This window comes from Chrysoperla carnea, chromosome 3, assembly GCF_905475395.1.
Source record: "Chrysoperla carnea chromosome 3, inChrCarn1.1, whole genome shotgun sequence".
NCBI classification, from domain to species: Eukaryota; Metazoa; Arthropoda; class Insecta; order Neuroptera; family Chrysopidae; genus Chrysoperla; species Chrysoperla carnea.
Window position 1 is genome coordinate 18,258,636 of NC_058339.1, and position 21,239 is coordinate 18,279,874.

Sequence of the window (21,239 nt, forward strand, 5' to 3'; positions counted from 1 at the left end):
AATTTTTCATTGTTTGTAAAATAAATATGTAATTTTTTTAAATTCTAGCCCAGTCAATAAACACTAAAACTGTCCTAAATCTCCGAAACGTCATGAAAAGTCTCGACTTTGAGGATTTTTTTAATTATTTGAAATAAGAAGCATAATAATTGGGGCGCCAAAAGTTATGAGAATTTTCTATGCAATTAAAGGAGAGAAACTTTAAGCTTTTCTCGTAGAAACGATTTCTTTCATACTTTGATTATCGAAAGGTATTGAAAAAAACACATGGATAACTATTACGAACTGATGGTCTTAAAGACTGCTATTTGGATATTTTTTAATTACATATTTGGGATTTTATATGGTTAATGGGGGTTTTTTGTGTCTGGTAAAGCAGTGTCTTCAAATTTTAGCTACATCGCATATTCCGTTTTCAAATATTTAAAAAAATAAATTTCAAAACTTCAACTTTAGGACGATCGCTTAGCTTAACTACTTAGGTAGGCTACTGAGCTACTTTACTTACATAGGTAAGTTTAATAAAATTGGCTTATTTTGAGCTGTACTATATACGTGATAGAAAGTTAAATCAACCTGTTAGAGACAGTCTTGTGTCTAGTCTCATGGTTTTTCAGAAAAATTACAGTTTTTTTTACTAACTGTCAATTTTCCTGTCTGGAAATGCATCTTATTCTGTTACCATCATACACTGTACCATTATTTGGTAGAAAAATTAAGCGAAATTAAGTTATTGAACTTTCAAATAGAGAGGAAAATACTGTTTAGTATATAATTTAATGAAGGTCATTCGTATACACGATTAATTCAAATACATATTTTATGCAGGTTGATAGAGATAAATGTCTAAAATTTTCTCTAAGTATCGTCCTCTGGCTGTTAGCCTCTAATATCTCTTTTACAAAATTTCCTTCTGAGCAGTTTTTTCATTCCCATAATACCGGAAAAACGTAGGTTTGAAAATTTTTCAACAGCCGGCTAATTTTTACACAATTGTTAAATAAATATTGTTAAAATTAAATGCGCATACTGGCCTACATATTTTATGATTCGTTTTCTCAGTCCTATGCCATAAACATATCAATTTAACGACTATATGATTTATTATGAACACTTTTTTTTTTTTAATTTTTTGGACTTCAAATGAAACGTCGAATGCAATAAAATAATTGGGCCAAATATATAACATTAATTTTTATTTCATGACATATATATTACTAATAAGGCCACTATTATTCTGTTTTATGCTATTCAATTATCTTGCATTCAAGAAAATAGCAAATGGTTGTTCATATTTTTTCAATAGGCCGTTTTCTTGACGTGTTTTCTGTTTTCCACATTGGAAACGCTTCAATTTCCAAAATTTTAAAGAATGAAAATGTTTCAAAGTTTCGTAAGAGTGTTCGTCACGAAATCATACCTCCCTCTTTACTGTAGACTATATGCAGATCAAATTTGTGTCCACGACATATGTGTAAGTACAAAGTTTGAAACATACAAATTGATTATGGTTTATTTTTCAACAGGATTTTCGTTTTGTATCTATAAATAAGCCATCCAATATTTATGTATACCTTTTCACTTTACATACATACAGACATACACACAACATACCAACAGTAAGTTTGCATAATTTTAACCTAGATATCTTATTATCAACAAGTTGTAATTAATGTGAAAGTTTTCTATTCACTATTCGTATCAAAACAAAAAGAAAATATAATTTAGAAGACATTTTTTAGTCAAATTTTCCCCAAAAAGATAGACTTATGCATATTATCAAAGGGGAGCAGGGAAAGGGGGTGTTATAAATCCGTTACATGACTCCTTGAACACATTGTACCCTTTAGTTCAAATGAGCTGAAATTCGGTTACGTAAAAACTGCTTTATTGGACATTTGTATTACTTTGATCTTCAGTAAAATCTCCCCAAATTGAGCAAGAGAGTTGGAAATTGACTGACAATCAATGGGACCAGGACTACCATGCCGTATCTATTTCAAGAAGAAATTTAATTACATGATCGCATATAGGTAGATAAATAATATATAGGAACAAATATTGTAATAATAGTTGAGAGATAACCAAAAATATTTATTTCAATACCTGTTAAATCACGATTCACGACCCTACCCAAATTTTTATATAATTACTTTCTGTTAAATGTCTTCACTTCAACAAAGGCGCCAAGAGAATAGATTTTTGGTGGGGAATCGCTGTAATACAAATATTCAAGAGATAAACTGAAAAAGACCTATAAAACTAAAAGTTAAACCATAATTTTTAAACAGTAATTAAATCTTGTTTTTCACAATTTGTTCAAAGTTCACAAATAAGCCGCAATATGCTCCCACCTGCTATCGTGCTTCAAACGCCTTTGAATTTTACTACAAAGGTGTATTTCTATTATAGACTTGCCATTAACCAAATTGGGCATGTGTCAAGACAAGCATTAATTGGTTCAGTTGTGTTCATTCTAAATCATATCGCTCCATATATCTTACCATGCAAACCGTACTCGAGATGATAGAACACTAAAACCGCTTTGAGATCGATTTTTTATCGAGTAGTTTGCATTAGAATCAGCAAGTCAATTATAAAAAAAATTGTGACCTATTTTGATTATTTACAATCCATGAACAAAAGTTTCCTCGGTGCACCTGGTGAACAAGACGACCTAGTTGTACACCTCATCCCCAGAATTATCTCTTAATTGTTATAAAATTCATCCAAAATAAATACTCAGGGATTTTCGAGGTCACTGATCACAAATGTGATGTATGAAATACTCCTTGCGATACTTGGGCACCAGGGTACCCTGGCTGTAGAAATTGGTAACGAAATGGATCCAAAATCGGTATTCATGATTTTCTAGGTTGTTGATAACAAATATGGCAATAAATTTCGATTTTTGCCGCAAAATTCTAGATTAATTTTTTGTATTACTTAAATAAGTATTTCGACTACCAAGTAGTCATCATCAGTATGAATTAGCTAATCGTAATTACTATTATTGTGTATGTTACTCGTTGCTAATTTGTTGGCGGACTGCAGTCAGCCACCAAAACCCGGAATTATTGCACAACGGAATCCTTAAAATCTAACTAATAAGATTTAATATTTTAAAATACAATCACTATTCATAGCTATGAATAAATAATTATTAATAACAATTCAACAACAACAATAATAATATTTATAATATCCTTGAATTGAATGACATCAACATAAATGAATTTTTACATCCATCCAATCCAACATATGGACCGTGAGCTCATAATGAAGACGAATTTCGATGATTCTATTCATCTGCGATGGTAAATTTGATAGATTAGATCAGTTTTGAGTTAGAAGTAAGTTTTATAAGATCTTTTGTACTGTGACCAGTTTGATAAATTCGTTTGCTTCAAAGGTGTTTCAGAAGCCCTACAGCTTGTATAAACTTTAGGATTTTCCTGGGCGACACCTCCTTTATTTCACTAGAGTGAAGATAAAACCATCTCAAGTAATGACTAGTGTTTCACGAGGTACGAGGCGAGGCGAGGTTTTGGTATCACATTTCCTCTAATATATTTTGTATTGCGACCAGGATTTAGGATTTTCCTGGGCGACACCTTCTTTATTTCACTTGAGTCGTGAAATAGGCGTAGAGTCGTCATCCCAACCCTTTTTTTTATTAAGACCCTCGCCTCGTCTCGGCCTCGGCCAAGGTAGAATGGTCATTATCCTCGCTTCACCTCCAAATCGACTGAGGTAGAATGTTGACTAGCCTCGCCTTATTTTTAATTCGTATTGAGTTGACAGTATGCTTAAATGATGTTTTCCCAGATAAAAAAGTTCGGTAAACGCGATAGGGTTTATAAATGGTCCCTTTAGCAATAAGCTTATTGACTAAATTTTTTTCATCACTTCAGGTTAATAAGTATCACTGCCGGACAGAAAAGTGAAAAGTTTTTGAAAATCTTTAGAAATACGCAAAATATTATCGTTGAAAATACCTAATTAAACAAAGAGGAATATAGGATATAGTGACTTCTTTGTTCGATATCATTATAGAGATATATATAAAATACATATAAAACTTTGTTTTGCTAAAAGGAGATGGGCAACAATCTTTGAATGCTTACAGATTCTAGATTTAAATATTTATGCATAATGTGACAAATTTGACATTAGGCAACTACCGTTTTGTCCAAAAGGCAAAAAGAAATCATAAAAATTTCACTTCATCATGGACTCACGGTCTGAATCCAACATACATAATATTACATACATATTTGCTTATTCTTCATAATATATTTTTTCGCTTGGAGTGGAGTATACAAAACAAATAAACAAACAATAATAGGTTTGCAATCAATCTTCTGTTGCATGACTTCAGTTTTATATATTCTTATATATGCTGTTGCTTACTTAATGAATAAATAATTTGTAAGATTAACTCACTGATGAATTTTATTATAAACAATAAACCATTATATTATATACTAGCACGTAAATTGTTATTATAGTATTATATAATATAATGGGCAATAGTAAACCTGTTGAAAAATTAACGATCATTTGTTTGATCCAAACTATTTTAAAAAAATGCGAAAGTTGTTACTCTTATTTGCTAATATAATGATTTACATTAAATGTACATACAAAGCTTAGAAAAATATCATTTATTACCTAAATAAACGGAAGATTATGAATGATGGACCAAAATATAACAACATTTTCGATAACCTACCTTATTTCTAACCCTACATATTATAAATGTGAAAGTATGGTTTTGTTTGTTACGCTTTCACGCAAAAAATTTCGAATGGATTTTAATGAAACTGTACAACAATATAGCTAGCTCAACATCAGAATAATTTATAAAAATCATCTTTTCTGATATACTCAATTAATTATGGATATTTTACAAAATAAATGAAAAATGTGAATGAATTGAAAACTTCCTTCGAGTGTTATGGAAAGGAAATAAGTGAGATCAAGAGAGGTAGAGGCTATAAAGTGGTGGTTTTTACTTTTAAGTCCAGTGAAGCGGGTGGGTATCAAGCAAGTAACCTCATTTTTGGTCATTGATACATTACAGTGTACCACATTTAAGATGAAGACACCCTCATATTTTCGTTATTTATGGGAATATAGTTTATTAATTTTGTACAGTCGTAAAGGGTGATGGATCACATTTTTTAAGATAGTTAACGGGAATCTTAACTTTAAACTCAGCCACTTTAATTGACAATTTGGGCCGATTCTTGATATTTTGAATTTGCCTTTCATTATTTTGGTCTTTACTCAAATTTATTACTAGTTTATTAAATATTTGAATACATAACACTATTAAGTGATCAATTTGTCCAGTTTTTACATTTTATAAAAGTATATGAGTAAAGTATTTAATAATTACCCCAGCTGTAATGTTAACTCCTTTTGGATGACCGTAATATGGCGACCATGCTATTAACTGTATTAACGATCCTAATAGATACAATCCAGCTACAATTGCTGTGTTTAATAATTCCTGTAAAAATAAAAAAATATTATTAATTATTTTGTTGGACTTAACTTTTGGGAATTGGGTATGACTCAAAGTTGGTCCTGAAATAAAATCTGAATCGGATAGGAAATTAGAAGTAAAAAAGGAATGTCCAGATTTTAAAAAAGTGGTATAAGCCAATATTCAATCAAGTTGAATGCAAGCGTTTTAGAAGGCATTATCCTCATAGAATAAATACTATTCAAGTATGCGTATAGTATAAACATGTAGGTAGTACTTAGTCAATTAATCCCAATTATTATAAGTAGTAAGGAATTATTTCAACTATTCCAACAGAATCTTTTCATTACAATTATTATATTAAATTATATCCTTAATCAGATTTAATCATTGAAACTATTCGAGATATTGTATGGCTTAGCTGAAATTAACTTAGTATACAAATAAAAATTAGATTTATTTATGTAGCTGCAGTATAATTACTGCTTAACTTAGTAGAATAAAGGAATAATACATAAAATAGCCATTCTTAGGGAGTCCTCAATAACAGCTCTGATTTGAGGCTTTATTTGATTTTAAATTTTAATTACTAACATTTTGTAACAGTCATATATAAAGGATTTTCCATTAAGAGTGATATAACTTTGAATTTAAACAAGTTGAGTATCAGCATCTCTCAGTTTTGTTGGGAATGGGTTGCATTTCCGAAAAATTAAATTTTTCGATTGGGCAAATAATTAATTCGGTATCATGGGTGGCATTGTTTGTGTTTACGGGGGGTTGTTTAATTATTTCATTAATCCTAAATTTAACAGTGTGAATTATTTACTGAACCATCATTCGTGGATTATTTATTGAAGCATTTAAAATTTTGTACAATTATAGTACACATTAAGTGTAAAAAAGTTCAGTAAGTAATTTGATAAAAATGCTGTATGATGATTTTCCCAATACTAATTTAATTGCGCTACCTAGCGAAAGAGTAAATAAAGTATTTATCAACACTAATTATATAAAGAGAAACGGTTTGTTTTTTGTTTGTTTGTAATGGATAAACTCAAAAACTACTCAACCGATTTTTAAAATAATTTCACCTATAGAAAACTACATTAGAAGCGAGTAAAATGGACCGTATTTTATTTTCAAAAAAGTTAGGGTTCAGCACCAAAAATTAAAACCCTTGTATGAACAGTGGGAATTAGTGAGACCAAGAAAAATGTAGTCTGTAACGCATTAGTGTTTGTTTTCAATCTAAAGTTGAAATTTCCCAACAAAACGGGTGGGGAAACTGCTAGTTTTCAAATAAAAAAAATTTTTTATTAAATCTCATACACAAGGAGTTTAATTAAGTTAAATTTTTATTAGAAAGAATTTTTCTACAAATCCAATAAAAAAGCTTAGCTTAACGATAAGAAAGACTTACTGTAAGCATCCAATTGATGGGTAAATTTAATGCTTCACGAACGCCTAAGAAGTAAACGAATATCCATATAATTGTGGCAATTAAACTTGTTGATACTACGAATAAGAAGAAATGTGTTCCTCCCAAATATGCAGGTGATCCAAACGCTAAACATATGATTGCTAATAACTGAAACAAAAACAAAAAATATTTTAGTATGTATAACCTACTCATATAATACAATAAGATTATAAAATTAAAAGAAGATTTACTGTAATTATCACCTACTTATAAAAAGTGTGTACGTAATGTTGTTATATAGAGATTTTTGTAGGTCATTTACGTGTTGGATGCACATGTAATTATTTGTGAGAGGTTAGTGACACCACAACTATGATTATACACAACATTATATTGTAAATATTGTGTTAAGTACTTCAACATACTACATATACTTATTCTACTATTTTTATACCCTGTATACAGGGTGTTCTGTTTTATTGACTGCAGAACGCCTCACTCTCGTAATGAGCTGATCAGGACTAGGACTATATATATATAAATTTGCATGTGGGATTTTTGCTACTGTAGATGAGCACTAAAAAGAATTTTTGAAAATTTAGATCACAGTGTTGAAAAAGCGGATACAACTTTTTGAATTCATAAATAAATAAGATCGATTTTAGTCCGTATCTCAAAAACTATTCGACCAGTCATCAAAAGCACCCGAATTTTGTACTTTTTGGGTCATATTACCTTATATACTGAGATTTATCGAAATTGGAGGTTAAAAACTATTTTTCGATTTTTTTTAAGTGGTACGCTCTTTGAAAAAATCGAGAAAATCGGAAAAAGAAATTTTTGCTTGGGAATTTGATGAAACTCAGTGGATGGGGTAATTTTGACCCAAAAAGTACAAAAATCGGGTGCATTTGTTGACTGGTCAAATAGTTTCTGAGATATCGCAATATTTGGTTCGATTTTTGTCCGTATCTCAAAAACTATTCGACCAGTCAACAAATGCACCCGATTTTTGTACTTTTTGGGTCAAAATTACCTTATATACTGAGTTTTATCCAAATTGGAGATTAAAAAAAATTTTCGTTTTTACAATTTTTTTAAGTATCAATTTAAAAAATCGGAAAAAAATTTGTGTTTTGGAATATTATGAAACTCTTTGGAAGGGGTAATTTTAATCCAAAAAGTATAAAAATCACGTTAATTTATTGATTGAACCTTTAGAAAGTTACAATGTCAGCGAGTATCATGAAAATGCCCAGCAAAGCGGGCGGGTATTTGGCAGTTTAATTATAAAAATTTAATTATAAATTCTTTTGCAATCAACGTGATATATTGATTGATTTTGACGTTAGCTCTGTACATTTCTTCCATATCATGCCTTGCAATATTACCTGTCATATGACATTCTTTAAATAGTGTTTTTTTTTCTAGTAAAGCATGTCTTCTTCTATTCGGTATTAATTTATTTTAAAGAGATATATCCATATTTATTATTTGTTTTTCATACGATAATAAAAATTTTTATAAAAATTTATGAATAACAGTGGTGATAAAAAAAAAATTGATATGAAAAAACATTCCATTTTCTCTACTTAACTAATGAAAAATTATCTTAAATAAATAAAAACAAGTGAAAACAAACAATTGACTGAGTTAATTGTTAAAATACCATGTATAGACAGTGTTGATTAGGTACTCTGTCACATTACATAAACATACAAGTCACACACATATAACTGATTTACCCATATAATACTACAATTTGCGCAGAATATCCGCTCTCACGGGTAAACAGTAATCTTTACGAAAAAATGTTTCAATCAAAAGTTGTTTATTTTCTTTATAAGGAACATTTTTTACATTTAAACTTTTGTTCTATCTCTAACAATTTACAAGATGGGTACTACGGACCAAAGACCCAACTGACCTATATTGCTCATTTACGAACTCGACCTCACTTTTTACGTCCTAAGCACAGACAGATAACCGGAAATTAGGTGATTTTATGAACACCTCTACCAAAATTTGGTTCATAACATCAATAATTTTAAGCGCTACAAACTTGGGACTAAACTTATTATACCTTGGTATATTTCATATACATGGTATAAAAAGTTGACTGGTCACAATACGTAGTACATATTAGTGGCACCTTTTTCAATGAATAGATATTTTAAAATTGAATTGTGGGCTTGGAAAACAAAATTAATGTAATACCTACGAATTTTTTTAAATAAATATTTAATAAAACTTCATTGAATATTTATTTTTAATAATATATGTGTATTCCTATGGATTTGATGATTCAAAATTGTGTAATTTTTTTATTATACTATGCTATACAAATAAAAATTATTGAATTTTTGTATTTCTTAATCAATGGACTCGCCTATTAATTTGTATAACATTTACTTTTTATATAATCAAGAATTTGGCGTACCGTTTTAACATAGTTTTCTTTTACTTTGCACACATCTTGAAAAAAATAATGTAGGAGATGACCATAAGTAAATACCATTATACTGACGATGCGGGAACAAGAAAACAAGCTTATTTTTTACAATTCTTAGAGATTTCTTATTTAAACTAACCACCAATTTAAAAACATATAGATAGGTGTAAGTATAGCTGTTTAATCAACTACTCACAAAGGAACCCGTGTAAAAAGAACTCCATGCGATAAGAATAGTTAAAGCACAAACCTACTCGTAATTTATAGCCTTTTAATGTTAAAAAATAATTAAATATATTTTTAAATAAGTCACTTAAACCTGAATTTTAAAACGAAATATAATACCATATATTGATTTTCATACGTCTTAAAAGCGTAACAATAGTAATAATAATAATTATACTTAATATAGGTATGCATAAATTAATTTTGGTAAAAAACAAAGGTCAATATATTTATATGTAACCTTAATATACGAGTCAAATGTATAGCCCACGCTATAAACTCATTTATTACATCATATCATGATATCCAATGACCAATCACAAATATAACATATAAGAAGTCGAATCGTCCGTCGACAGTAATTTAAAATATCAATGTATGTGTGTTGTTGGGGCTGCCTTTTTTATTCTAGTGTAGAAAAAACTTAATTAACCTGTCCGTCTACTAAGCACATTATGAATTTACTTATAAATAAGTGTTATAAATAGTGATGACCTAATTTATACAATTATACTATTTGTTCATGTTTTAAACAATGAAATTGCAGTATAAAAGATTTAATTCGATTAATCCTCGAACATTTGAAGAAAATTGGATTGAAACAAAATAAAATCATTTGAGTTTCGAAAAGAAGTTTTCAATTTATATTAAAAGAAGACTCGACATTCAGCCGGTATACTAATTTTAGTCCTAAGTTTGTAACGCTTAGAAATATTGATGATAATAACAAAATTTGGGTATAGGTGTTTATAAAACCATCTAATTAATCCAGTTACCTTTGTCTCTCCGTCATCACGATAACTCAAAACCGAAAAGATGGATCAATATCTTGATATCTCTTTTCGTTTTTGAGTCATCGTGTCCACAGACGGGCTGACAGACAGACGGACAATCGGAAATGGACTAATTAGGTGATTTTAAGAACATCTATACCAAAATTTTGTTCGTAGCATCAATATTTTTAAGCGTTGTAAACTTGGGACTAAACTTAATATACCTTGATATAAAATTATTAGGTATGAACTTACAGTGGACTTCAAAATTTAGTATATAATCATATAGATTACAAATGAATTTTTTTTAAAAATCAAGTTTTATTATGTATTTTGTAAAAGCCAATTATCAAAAAAAACCATTTCAAATTAGAAACATTCCAAATTAATTTCACTAAATTTTTTTTTTAATTTTCAAGTTATTTTTAACAAAACTTTTGGAGCCCACTGTACGTTAGGTATCCAAATTGTAAGTAATAAATAACTGGACTATTTATACTAAAACTAACTACTCATTACAAATTCAATGAATATATATTACTTACTGACTGAAACAAAGGAGGAATACGATCATTAATTTATTTCCGGTAAAATTATTAAAATATGGTTCGATGACTATCGGTGACACCCAATGTCTTTACTTTAAAATTTTAAATAGGTACAAATACTTAAACTTTTGTTTATACAAATTAAATCGTGCTCGTGTAACCAATCAGAATAATATGTACTATTACCTATTATAAAAACTTAACTGTATTTTTCCCATTTTTTCAAAAACCATTGATAAGTAACTTATAGCGAGAAACGAAAATTCCTTTTAATAATTTCATCTTATATATTATTTCTCTAACCTGATTTTCCTGGACATGTGATATCTTTCTTATGTCTTGATCAAATTCCTAATGATTTACCCCTCATTTTAAAGATTATCGTGCTGTCCATTATGTAATTTGTATATCATATTTGTAATAAAATTGCCTATAAATGAAAAGAATCACTCACATATGATTTCTCTAGCCTGTTTTTTGCCATGGGTACCGCTCTGCTGCATTCCGCATTCCGCAATAAGCTTCCAGAAAGAAGATATTAAAATTAATAGACTTTTTTGGAAGCGATTGAACACAATATATACATACAATAGTTATGATGTACAGATTTGTTTCTCTTTTCAGCGCTTCCACCATTCACAAAATCTCTATACAGGTAGTATAGATAGTATAAAGCACATCCTACCATATTATTTGTAAAATAAAAGTGGAAATCTTATCTAAGTGGAAATTTATAAATTATTATGTTAATCGTAAACACATATCGTAACGTACAAGGTTTTTATGGTTTAAAAATTGTTTTCAATGTGATATTTCATCAATTTTACATAATAAACGTGTTTTTATTAATTTTTCTTCTAAAACCTGTTACTTTATTTATTTTTCTATTTAGTGAATCTTCTAAAACATCTGCTAAATTTAAATAAAGAAACTGGTTGTGGAAAATTTTTCACTGTCACATAGACTAATGTTAGTAAGTCCTCTAATCCTCCTCAAACACTATAAACAATAGACCGGGAGTCTGATATCACCCTTTCAAAATCCAAAATATACATTTTGAACACATTTTCAATTTTATGTCTCATCTTTGGGTTGTTGGCTTAACTTAAAAAGTGCTCTTATCTCTAATTCCGAGAAAGGTTTACAGAAAGTCACTTCTGCTTGACTTCAGTTGATCCGATATGAAGTTTAGTTTTACAGTAAACAGTAAATTTTTATATATGGGTCTAAGAAATCCGATTTAAATATAATTTTGAACGTCAGTTTTAGGAACAGGAAAGGATCCTACGATCGGCTCTGCTATTACTCTATAATAATAAATATAATAGCAGCGAATAATGAAGTTAGATTGCCATACGTTATAAAAGAATACACCGACCACTCACTTTATTTTATAAGGAAAATTAATTTTTTGTATTAAAAATTATATGTATTAAGAAAATATATTTTTTAGTATAATACAATTAAGTACACTACTGCGAATTCGTTGTGTTAGTGACGTAATGTGAATCAATATCTAAAATAGATTAAATCAGTGTTATAATACAAATTATTGTTTGCAAAAAATACAGTCATACCAAGTATTCCAAGAAAATGTAGTTTGGAGAAAAGTAAAGTCATTCGAAGTATTGCAGGTAACTGTGGAAGGTTGAAGGTGTTCAAAGTCAATGTCATAAAACGCGCGACTTGGATCTTTAACAAGAACTTCAAAGATAGATTTTATTGTTTTTTCGATAACACTTTTAGAAAACTTATCTTGTCGTTTGGAAAAGAACGAAATAACGGACTCCACCCACATCATAAATTGTATATATGGATGTAGTTAAATAAATAAAGATTAACAAATAATGCTGTGGGTAACCTCTGTTATAGGCGTATATGTCAGATAAAAGGGGGTTATACCCCATCATTACACATAACCATACCGGTAGTATAAGACACGAAGATATTATTCCTCAAATAATTTAGCCTCTCCCGATAAGCGGAAGTAGCGGAGTAGCTATATCTCCTAGACCGAATATCTAGAGGATCCAAGTTCGATTCCCAACTCCTGTGTAACCTCCAGTTTTCCAATTCTTTCTATTTGTTTAAATGGAAGTACGTGTTGTCGTTTATTCACTGAAATGTTCAGTCTCACCTTCACATGTTTTATGGTATAATGCGTTAATATAGAAAAAGTTATTAAAAAATATCATGTATGAGGGACTTTGACTTATAATATACAAAGAAATGAAGGTACTTTTCGTATAATATAATAAATAAAATATGGAGTATTATTTATTATTATCTGTTTAATATGCACCTACATTTTATTATATATTAATTTTCTAATAATAAAGTTTTCATTGATGTTTTATAGTCAAATCATATCGAATTGTATAATAATATATGGATAATATGTAATAATAAAAAATAACATTATGTATCCTACAGAAGACAAACAAATTACATATGTGAGAATGAATCATTTTTACCAGATTGAATTTTAACACGGCCACGGCGCCCACATTGCACCTTCATAACTTTTATTTATTTATTAATTATTACTATTTTTACAGATGGTCTTTATTTTCTTTTACATAATATATTAATATCGATATTACACTGTATTTTGAATTATTTATATTTCTGTAATGTATAACAAGAATTTGGCAAATGTATCTTGAATCTTCTGTAATTTCTCGGAAGATATTATTACTATTTGCAAGACAGTATTTCAAAAATTCGATTTTCAGTTCTATAAATAGGTCTGTTATATAAATGTCTTGAACGATAACTACCCACTAGTTTTGACAGGTCGGATCGACAAATGAACACTTTTATGGACAATGTAAATTCATTCGATCTCAAATTAAAATTAACTTTGGAGAAGGAAAACAGGTCCTTAAACTTTTTGAATTTCTCTTACTTCAGAGATTCATTGTCTTAGAGATTCATTACTTCAACGTTTGGGTGATGTTTAAGGCGAGTTCAATAATTGTCCCTGAAACGCGCTATTTCTTTACGCACAATAAGGACTTAAAGAGTATAGCGAATGTGTTCATTGCGCACATACCACGGAGATTCTCTGAATGCTCGTATCACTTTTGATTGAAATCGTTGACAAATTTTCGATGTTAGTCCCATAATTCCACACAATTTTTAGAATTCTTTTCAACTTTGACACATTGGCTAATGATAACTTTGATTTATGGCCAAATTGCCAGCATAAATTATTAAAAACATTTTAATCCGACTGTTTTCTCTAAAATCAGATGTGTTTGCGCCAAGTTAAAACGGCTACTAGAGTCATTTGCCATATTTTAAAATGAATAAAAATTACTATAATTTTTTAATTTTTTAAATACTTGAAGTGTCTATTTTCAATTCAAAGAACACTTTTACTTATAAATTCATAAAAAATCGTAGGTGTGTTATATTCTTTGGAATTATTCATATCTGCCTACATTAAATACAAATATAAACAAATACCAACATTTAATAAAGATTAATAAAAGATGTCTTTATATGGATGAATATTTTGCTCGAATTACATAATCATAAAATGATTAGGCTACCGGTCACGCGAGCTCCGATTTTAACGCATGTTTTCCTTGAACGTGCGTTTAAATTAGAATGTTCAGTAGAGCTCTTACTCTAAACGTGCTTTGAAAATTACGTCCAAATAAATAGCTCAGTTCTATTTACCACAATATATTGGTAAAACCAATACGACGATAAACTCTCAGATTTTTAGGCTGTTATCGATAAAAATTTAATTATAAAACGAAATCTATTATGTAAAATGTCTACAAATTAATGTCCTTGAAATTTATAAAATGCTATTTTTTTTTTTTCGTATTTTTTTATAATAATAAAAAAACAACTTATTAGAAATCATGTTTTTAAAAATATACATAGTTAATTTAAATAATTTATCATCTTGAAGACTTGTAGCAGTATCTATCTCTAAGTCTATAACAAAAAGAAAGAAATACTTCATATACATATTTAATATTGTATAGTTATGTTTTTAAGTCATATCGTAAATAAATACTAATTAACTGCTGACCTAAAAATTAGCGTGGATGCAAGAAGCGTTGATGTTATCTAAGATTTTATATTTTATGACTATACTTTTTGTATGGTTTCATTTTTTTTCCTAAAATGTAAGATATAATATTATTTATTGTTTTAAAGATGTACAGAGTTTTATTAACTTTTGTATAGTATAGAAATATTCACTTTAAAATGAGAAAAGAGTTCTTCTAAACAAATTCTTCTATAATGAAGGTATTCTTCATTTGAGACGTTATTAAGGCAGGTACCAAGTTCATACGTGTGTTTGATGTATGTTTTTTTCAAAGAAGTAATAGTAATGCATTGCGTCAAATAAATTTTTAGAAGGAAAAAAACAGAAGCAAATTAGTTTCTAACGAAGAGCAGGCTCTGAAGAGCATCTGAATCTTTTCGTATGGATGCATTTGCCGCCATAATACACCAGATATGAGCTACTAAAAATATTATGGATGCAGCTGCAGACGACTCCAATACTTTCAAACATTGTTAATTGATGAATTATTAAACTAAATTACACAACAAGATCTTTACTTTATTGGTTAAATTTAATAGTGTCTATACCTCCCTATCTATCGCGTTTTGGACAAAAGTACATAAGACACTTTCGACCTAAAATTTTTCAAAGAATACGCTCGTAAGCTATGTCCAAAGAGTCTTGGAACACCCTGTATACGTTTAAATGAATAAATCGTATTCATTATTATACAAATTACATTATTTGTATACAAAGTTTGTTTAAAAATTTAACTTCATAAACCCACACGTTTCATATTTTTTATATTATTAATTTAGAGATGAATGATTTTTATTGTGTACAGCTAGAATTTATATTGCAAAATTCAAATATTGTGCAGAGAATTTTAGTGTAGATAGAGATAAATACTTGACGAAAACTAATTACATGCAAGACGTGCTGATACGAACATACATTATTAAGTCAGTTTTTTTTAGTACCCTCTTTCAAAGATAAGTTCTTAGTTATCAATAGCTTTTTTAATTTGTGAAAGCATCTTAATAAGATTTAAGGCGCGAATAAGACACATATCTCTTTGTAGCAAAGCAGCATCAAAGCTTCCACCATCTAATGCATAATAAATAATAATTTAAAAAAACTAAAAAACAAGCTTTTGTTTTGTAAACAAGAGCTAAAAAATAGAAAATAATTTATTTAAATTCAAAAAACCATTTTATCGTAAAAAAGCGAGGCGAGCTAAATTTCAATTATTGTAATTATTTTATAAATAGATATTGATAAAAGTAAAGTAATATCGATTCATGGTATTCTCGAGTCATGGTATTTTTGGTTGCACTCCTCCAGAACGGCACGACCGATTTTCATGAAATTTTTACTGTATATTTGATAGGTATGAGAATAGGTCGTAAACTATTTTTCATCTTCATTGCATTGTGCTCTTTAACATAATTCGGCCTTGCATTTGATAATAACAAATTAAAGAATTTCGAGAAGTTAAAGTTTTAATTTAAACGTCCTTTTCGATTGAAACGACGGCCATTATGATGATTTCACAATTATAAATAAACTGCTTATAACGGTCAGCACAAATAGCTTATAACCTAAATGCGTTATGCAAAATGTGGTAAATTAAATTCAATAATTTAACACACATTAACAATTATTTATGCTCGATAATATGAAACAACTGATTATATTCACATGCATGAAAGACAGTAAAGTAAGTACTTACTAGTGTACATACATTTAATTATATCTACCAATCCATTACTGGCTTCTTGGTAAAATACTTATTAAAGTTAGGCCGTAAGATGATGGCTGGTCAAAGTGTTCAATCAGTAATCCGAAGACTCGATAGTCCTCAAAGTCCAGTAATGCGAATATTTTTCGTTCGCCATGTATATTGCAGACAATATAATTACAACACAATCTATACAGAATGTTCGATATACATCTAGGGCAGGGCTTCTTAAACTTTTGTAATTCACGACCCCATTTATGATTGCGAGTTTCTTGACGACCCCATACAAATATAAATTAATAGAAGAAAAATAAATTAATATTTTTTGATGATTTATTTATTAGGTAACAATGTACATATACATATGAAAATATATAAGTTTAGAATTCGTTTTGAAACATACAAAAATCTAAAATTAAAAATTCCACAAAAAATTATAAAATTGTATTTATTATAGTTTCAAAAATAAAAGTGGATTCTGACCGTCTTAATTCTCTCGAATATATTCAAGTAGTTGCGTGGTAAGTATTAAATTAAAGTATAAGTTAAAAATTTAATGAGATGGATGTGCCTGTTTTTTATTGCATAACAAATCAAATCTTGGTGGAATGTTTGAAACTGCTGGACTGTGGACGTAAGACCTCTTCAACATTTTTTATCGCTGAACGATATTGGGATTTAATATGTGTTAAAGCTGTTTCTTCAGCAATAATACCTAGAAATTTTGTTGATAATTATTTCTCGGGATTATTTCGGCTTTTAGAGATTGACAAAAATAAATTTATATTTTTTATTAATTCCAATAACATTTTATAATTCATAGTAAATGTTATTCAAGTTATTATAATACTCTTAATAGAAAAGCAGGTACAAACAATCTTTCCGAACTAGAAGATTTTATGATATATTTATCTACGATAATTGTTATTTTATCTTTATAACAATAATTTTACAAGTTAAAAAACATTTTCTGTTAAATTGTATTTTACCTCTCGCGACCCCATAATTTTGATACGCGATCCCAAATGGGGTCGCGACCCATAGTTTAAGAAGCCCTGATCTAGGGCATTCTAGGCATATAAATATCACGAGTATGACAGAGTACATGCGTTACGCAATGCATCTAAGTAAGAGGTATTATAGGTGTTATATGAAATTTCAAAAGTGACTTGTATCGTGACTTATCTGTTGTAGTTCATCTATTCAACTAAGAAACTCCCTCTTTCCAATCTTCTTACAACTATCTCAACGCATATTGAAGCTTCAACACATGTATATAATACCTCTCACTTAGATGCATTGCTTAACGCATATATTCTGTCATAGTCGTGATATTTACATGCCTAGATGTAAATCAAACATTCTGTATATCTCATGTACAGCAAAGTGTTGCAATTAGTTTGTCCGCAGGTTTTTATTGACTTCCGATTATCGAGAGTCTACTGTAATTCTCTGGTTATTTCGAAATGATACTGAGGTAAGTTGTTTACTTGTGTGGAGCGTTTAGACATACTTGAAGCCGTAAAAGTACAATTGGGTTAAGTGAATGAAATTTGAGAAAAAATTTTAATTAGTGAAATACTTTTTTGTTGAATTCAGTATTTAAATCGTTGACTCAAGAAAATATTTACTTGTTATAAGAAAAGAAAAAAAGATTAAGACAGAAGTGAGAAGTTCAGGAACCCAAATCTGTCATTATATTACGGTCTAAGTACTTAACATGTATTTTTTTATTTAAATATATAGGTACACATATTGCAATAAAACATTACAGTTAAATCTTTTATATTGTATAAAAATATTTAACATTTTGAAGCAAAAAAGAATTGTTTCCTTTTTAATAAAACAGGAAACAAAACATTTGATTATATACAAATTCCTAACCGTAAGTATTGACTTCTATATATTTTGTTTAGCAAAAATATACAGTTGTTTGCTTTAAACTGTATAGGTACTTGATCAAATATAATAAAAAAAACGTTAAAAACATATTTATATTTAATATATGCTAATGTTTAAAACCTTTGAGCAATTGTCAATTGTTTTAAAAACATGTCATTTAAATTGTTTATGGAGAAATTACGTATAATTTTCTAAATATTTTTTTATTTTACTTTTCAATCATTTCAATATTACCTTTGTTGTACAAGAACCATATGCCGCTATTTACAAACTAGTCGCAGAAACGATGCTTTGAAGTTTGAAAAATTTGAGCAGTAAGTGGGACTTGAAATTGATAAAAAAATCCTATAGAGTAACGAATGAAAATAAATTTTTTTTTAATTTGTGACTCCTGCTACATTCGAACTAAGTAATCCTTAAAATAACAAAATATATACAGCTAATTTTCTGCAGTTGGTGTTCAGCGACCCCTAAAATCCCCGAGTAACGAGTTTGGACTGATTATATAGCGAATATCTCGAAAACTCGAGAAGGCGACGGAGATATCGTGCATCCTGAACAACAAGTATCTCTGAGATCAATTTTATCGCGATATTCATGTTCAGAGACTCCAAAAACTCCCGAGTAACGAGTTTGGACTTAATAAAAAAGGCGATATTGTTCATCCTGGACATCAGGTACCTCTGATAGCAATTCTATCGCGATGTTTGGGTTCAGCGACCCCAAAAACCTTCGGGTAACGATTTTGGACTGATTATATAACGCATTTCTCGATAACTCCGGGTTGGCAACGGAGATACCGGTTATTCTGGGCATCAGTTACCTCATAGACCAATTCTGTAACGGTATTCGTTTTAAGCGATCTCGAAAACCCCCGTGTAACCATCGTGTTGAATTCATTGTTATCACTTCTAACCGAATTGTGAATTTAGTATTTTTGATCAATTTAAAATGGAATTATAAAATGCATATGAATTATGCTAATTACATATTTTTAATTTCTTATAAATAAAATTAGGTCACAAAATTTCCTGGCTTGCTGCTCAAATTTCTGATCATTTTTAGTGTTTCGTTTCTGCGACTAAACTTGAGTTCGTTCTAAGTATTAGGATGAATTCCTCTGAAGTGTTATTCTATCTCTTACCGTTTAGGATCTAAATTGGCTATTAAAGAAACCCGAAGAGCTAGGTCCAATCTGATCACAGATCATGATGTCCCCCATCAAACTCTACAACTTTTCTAAAGGTATATCCCTGTATATATAATGTATAGTCGTAACATGTATAACCCATCATCATAAATTGCCGTTATATGTTTTTTAATAACATACAGTTAGAAATCTATAATATTTATTTATTTATTTCGATAATCTTTACGATATAAAATATATTGTTTATGACATAAAGTACTCTTATACTTATATTTTAATATCATTTTAACTGGGTCAATCAAATATATATCACATTCACATCTGTGTGAATATTACATATGTTGTATCATTTATAATAATTTTCCAAATAATTAATAGGTACATCAGAAAATGATTAACTATTATTAAATTGGTTGGTTATAGCCCAGGAAAATAAAGGCCTTATAAAATCGAAATGAAGTTATGTCATTGGGATTATCTTTATTCGGATGCAAGAAATGATCTAAGCTCTATCAAAGCCTAAGTGGCCGAGTGGTTTAAAGCGACAGACTTTAGCCGTTTGTCTACCTAGACTTAGATTGCGAACCTACTCCACCCATCTAACAGACTCCACCCACATCATAAATCTAATTGTATATATGGATGTAGTTAACAAATTAAAATTAACAAATAATGATGTGGGTGGTCTCTGGTAGTGGTAGTTTTAGATTTGTTGTCCGTAATTTAATTTTACACAAAAAAGGTTCTATACAAAATTTACATGAAAGCAATAATTTTCGAAAGATTCAACTGAGAAAAGTTGACCTTAAATAACTAGGTTTTTGCTCAAATGATTTTGCAATCGATTTTTCATAGGTCATTTCTTGCATCCAAATGATGATAATCCCGGTGAAAAAACGTCACTTGGATTTTTTAAGCAGATGGGTTGTTTTTTTGTCTTATTTTTCTGGCCTATTATTATTGCCTTGATTGTCAGATGTCTTTTCTATTTATATTTTTCGTATGACTAATTTTATGCCAAAAAAATAAAGTTATTAGCTAATCAATAATAAAGCGTGCTATTTATTAAAGGGGGTTTTTCCCACAAGAAATGCTATCCATTAATTCCTATATTACTTATTTTTTAATTATTAATTATTTTTTTAATAATTAATCCCAAACACTTGAGAGAGGGGAGAGCCATTTTTAGGTATTAACAAGTTTCTGTCCCGATTAAAGAAAACCTTGATCCGGGACTAGGCTAAATTAATGTATATAAATTGGTCTGAGATACATAATAATGACGGTTTATCAATAAACGGACAAACAAAAACAAAACTTGAAACTCGAATCGAAAAAAACTAAACTGAAACTTTTTACAAACTTTTTGGAAACTGGTAATGTATTAGCCAATGGATATTACAGTTTGAGTTTTGTTTTTGTTTCAGTTTGAATTTTGTTTTTGTTTGTCTGTTTGATGGAAAACCGGCATAAAACTTACATAAAATTTTCTCATGGG

General features: G+C 29.1%; 1 protein-coding gene across 1 annotated transcript in view; it reads right to left on the reverse strand.

Annotated features, from left to right (window-relative positions):
* Positions 1-21,239, reverse strand: part of LOC123296948 — a 34,011-nt gene that overhangs the window by 1,276 nt on the left and 11,496 nt on the right. The window contains exons 2-3 of the mRNA XM_044878681.1: positions 6,918-7,085; positions 5,405-5,518 (exon numbers count right to left, since the gene is read on the reverse strand). Of these exons, the coding sequence (XP_044734616.1) occupies positions 5,405-5,518; positions 6,918-7,085 (282 nt within the window). The remainder of the gene's footprint in view (positions 1-5,404; positions 5,519-6,917; positions 7,086-21,239) is intronic.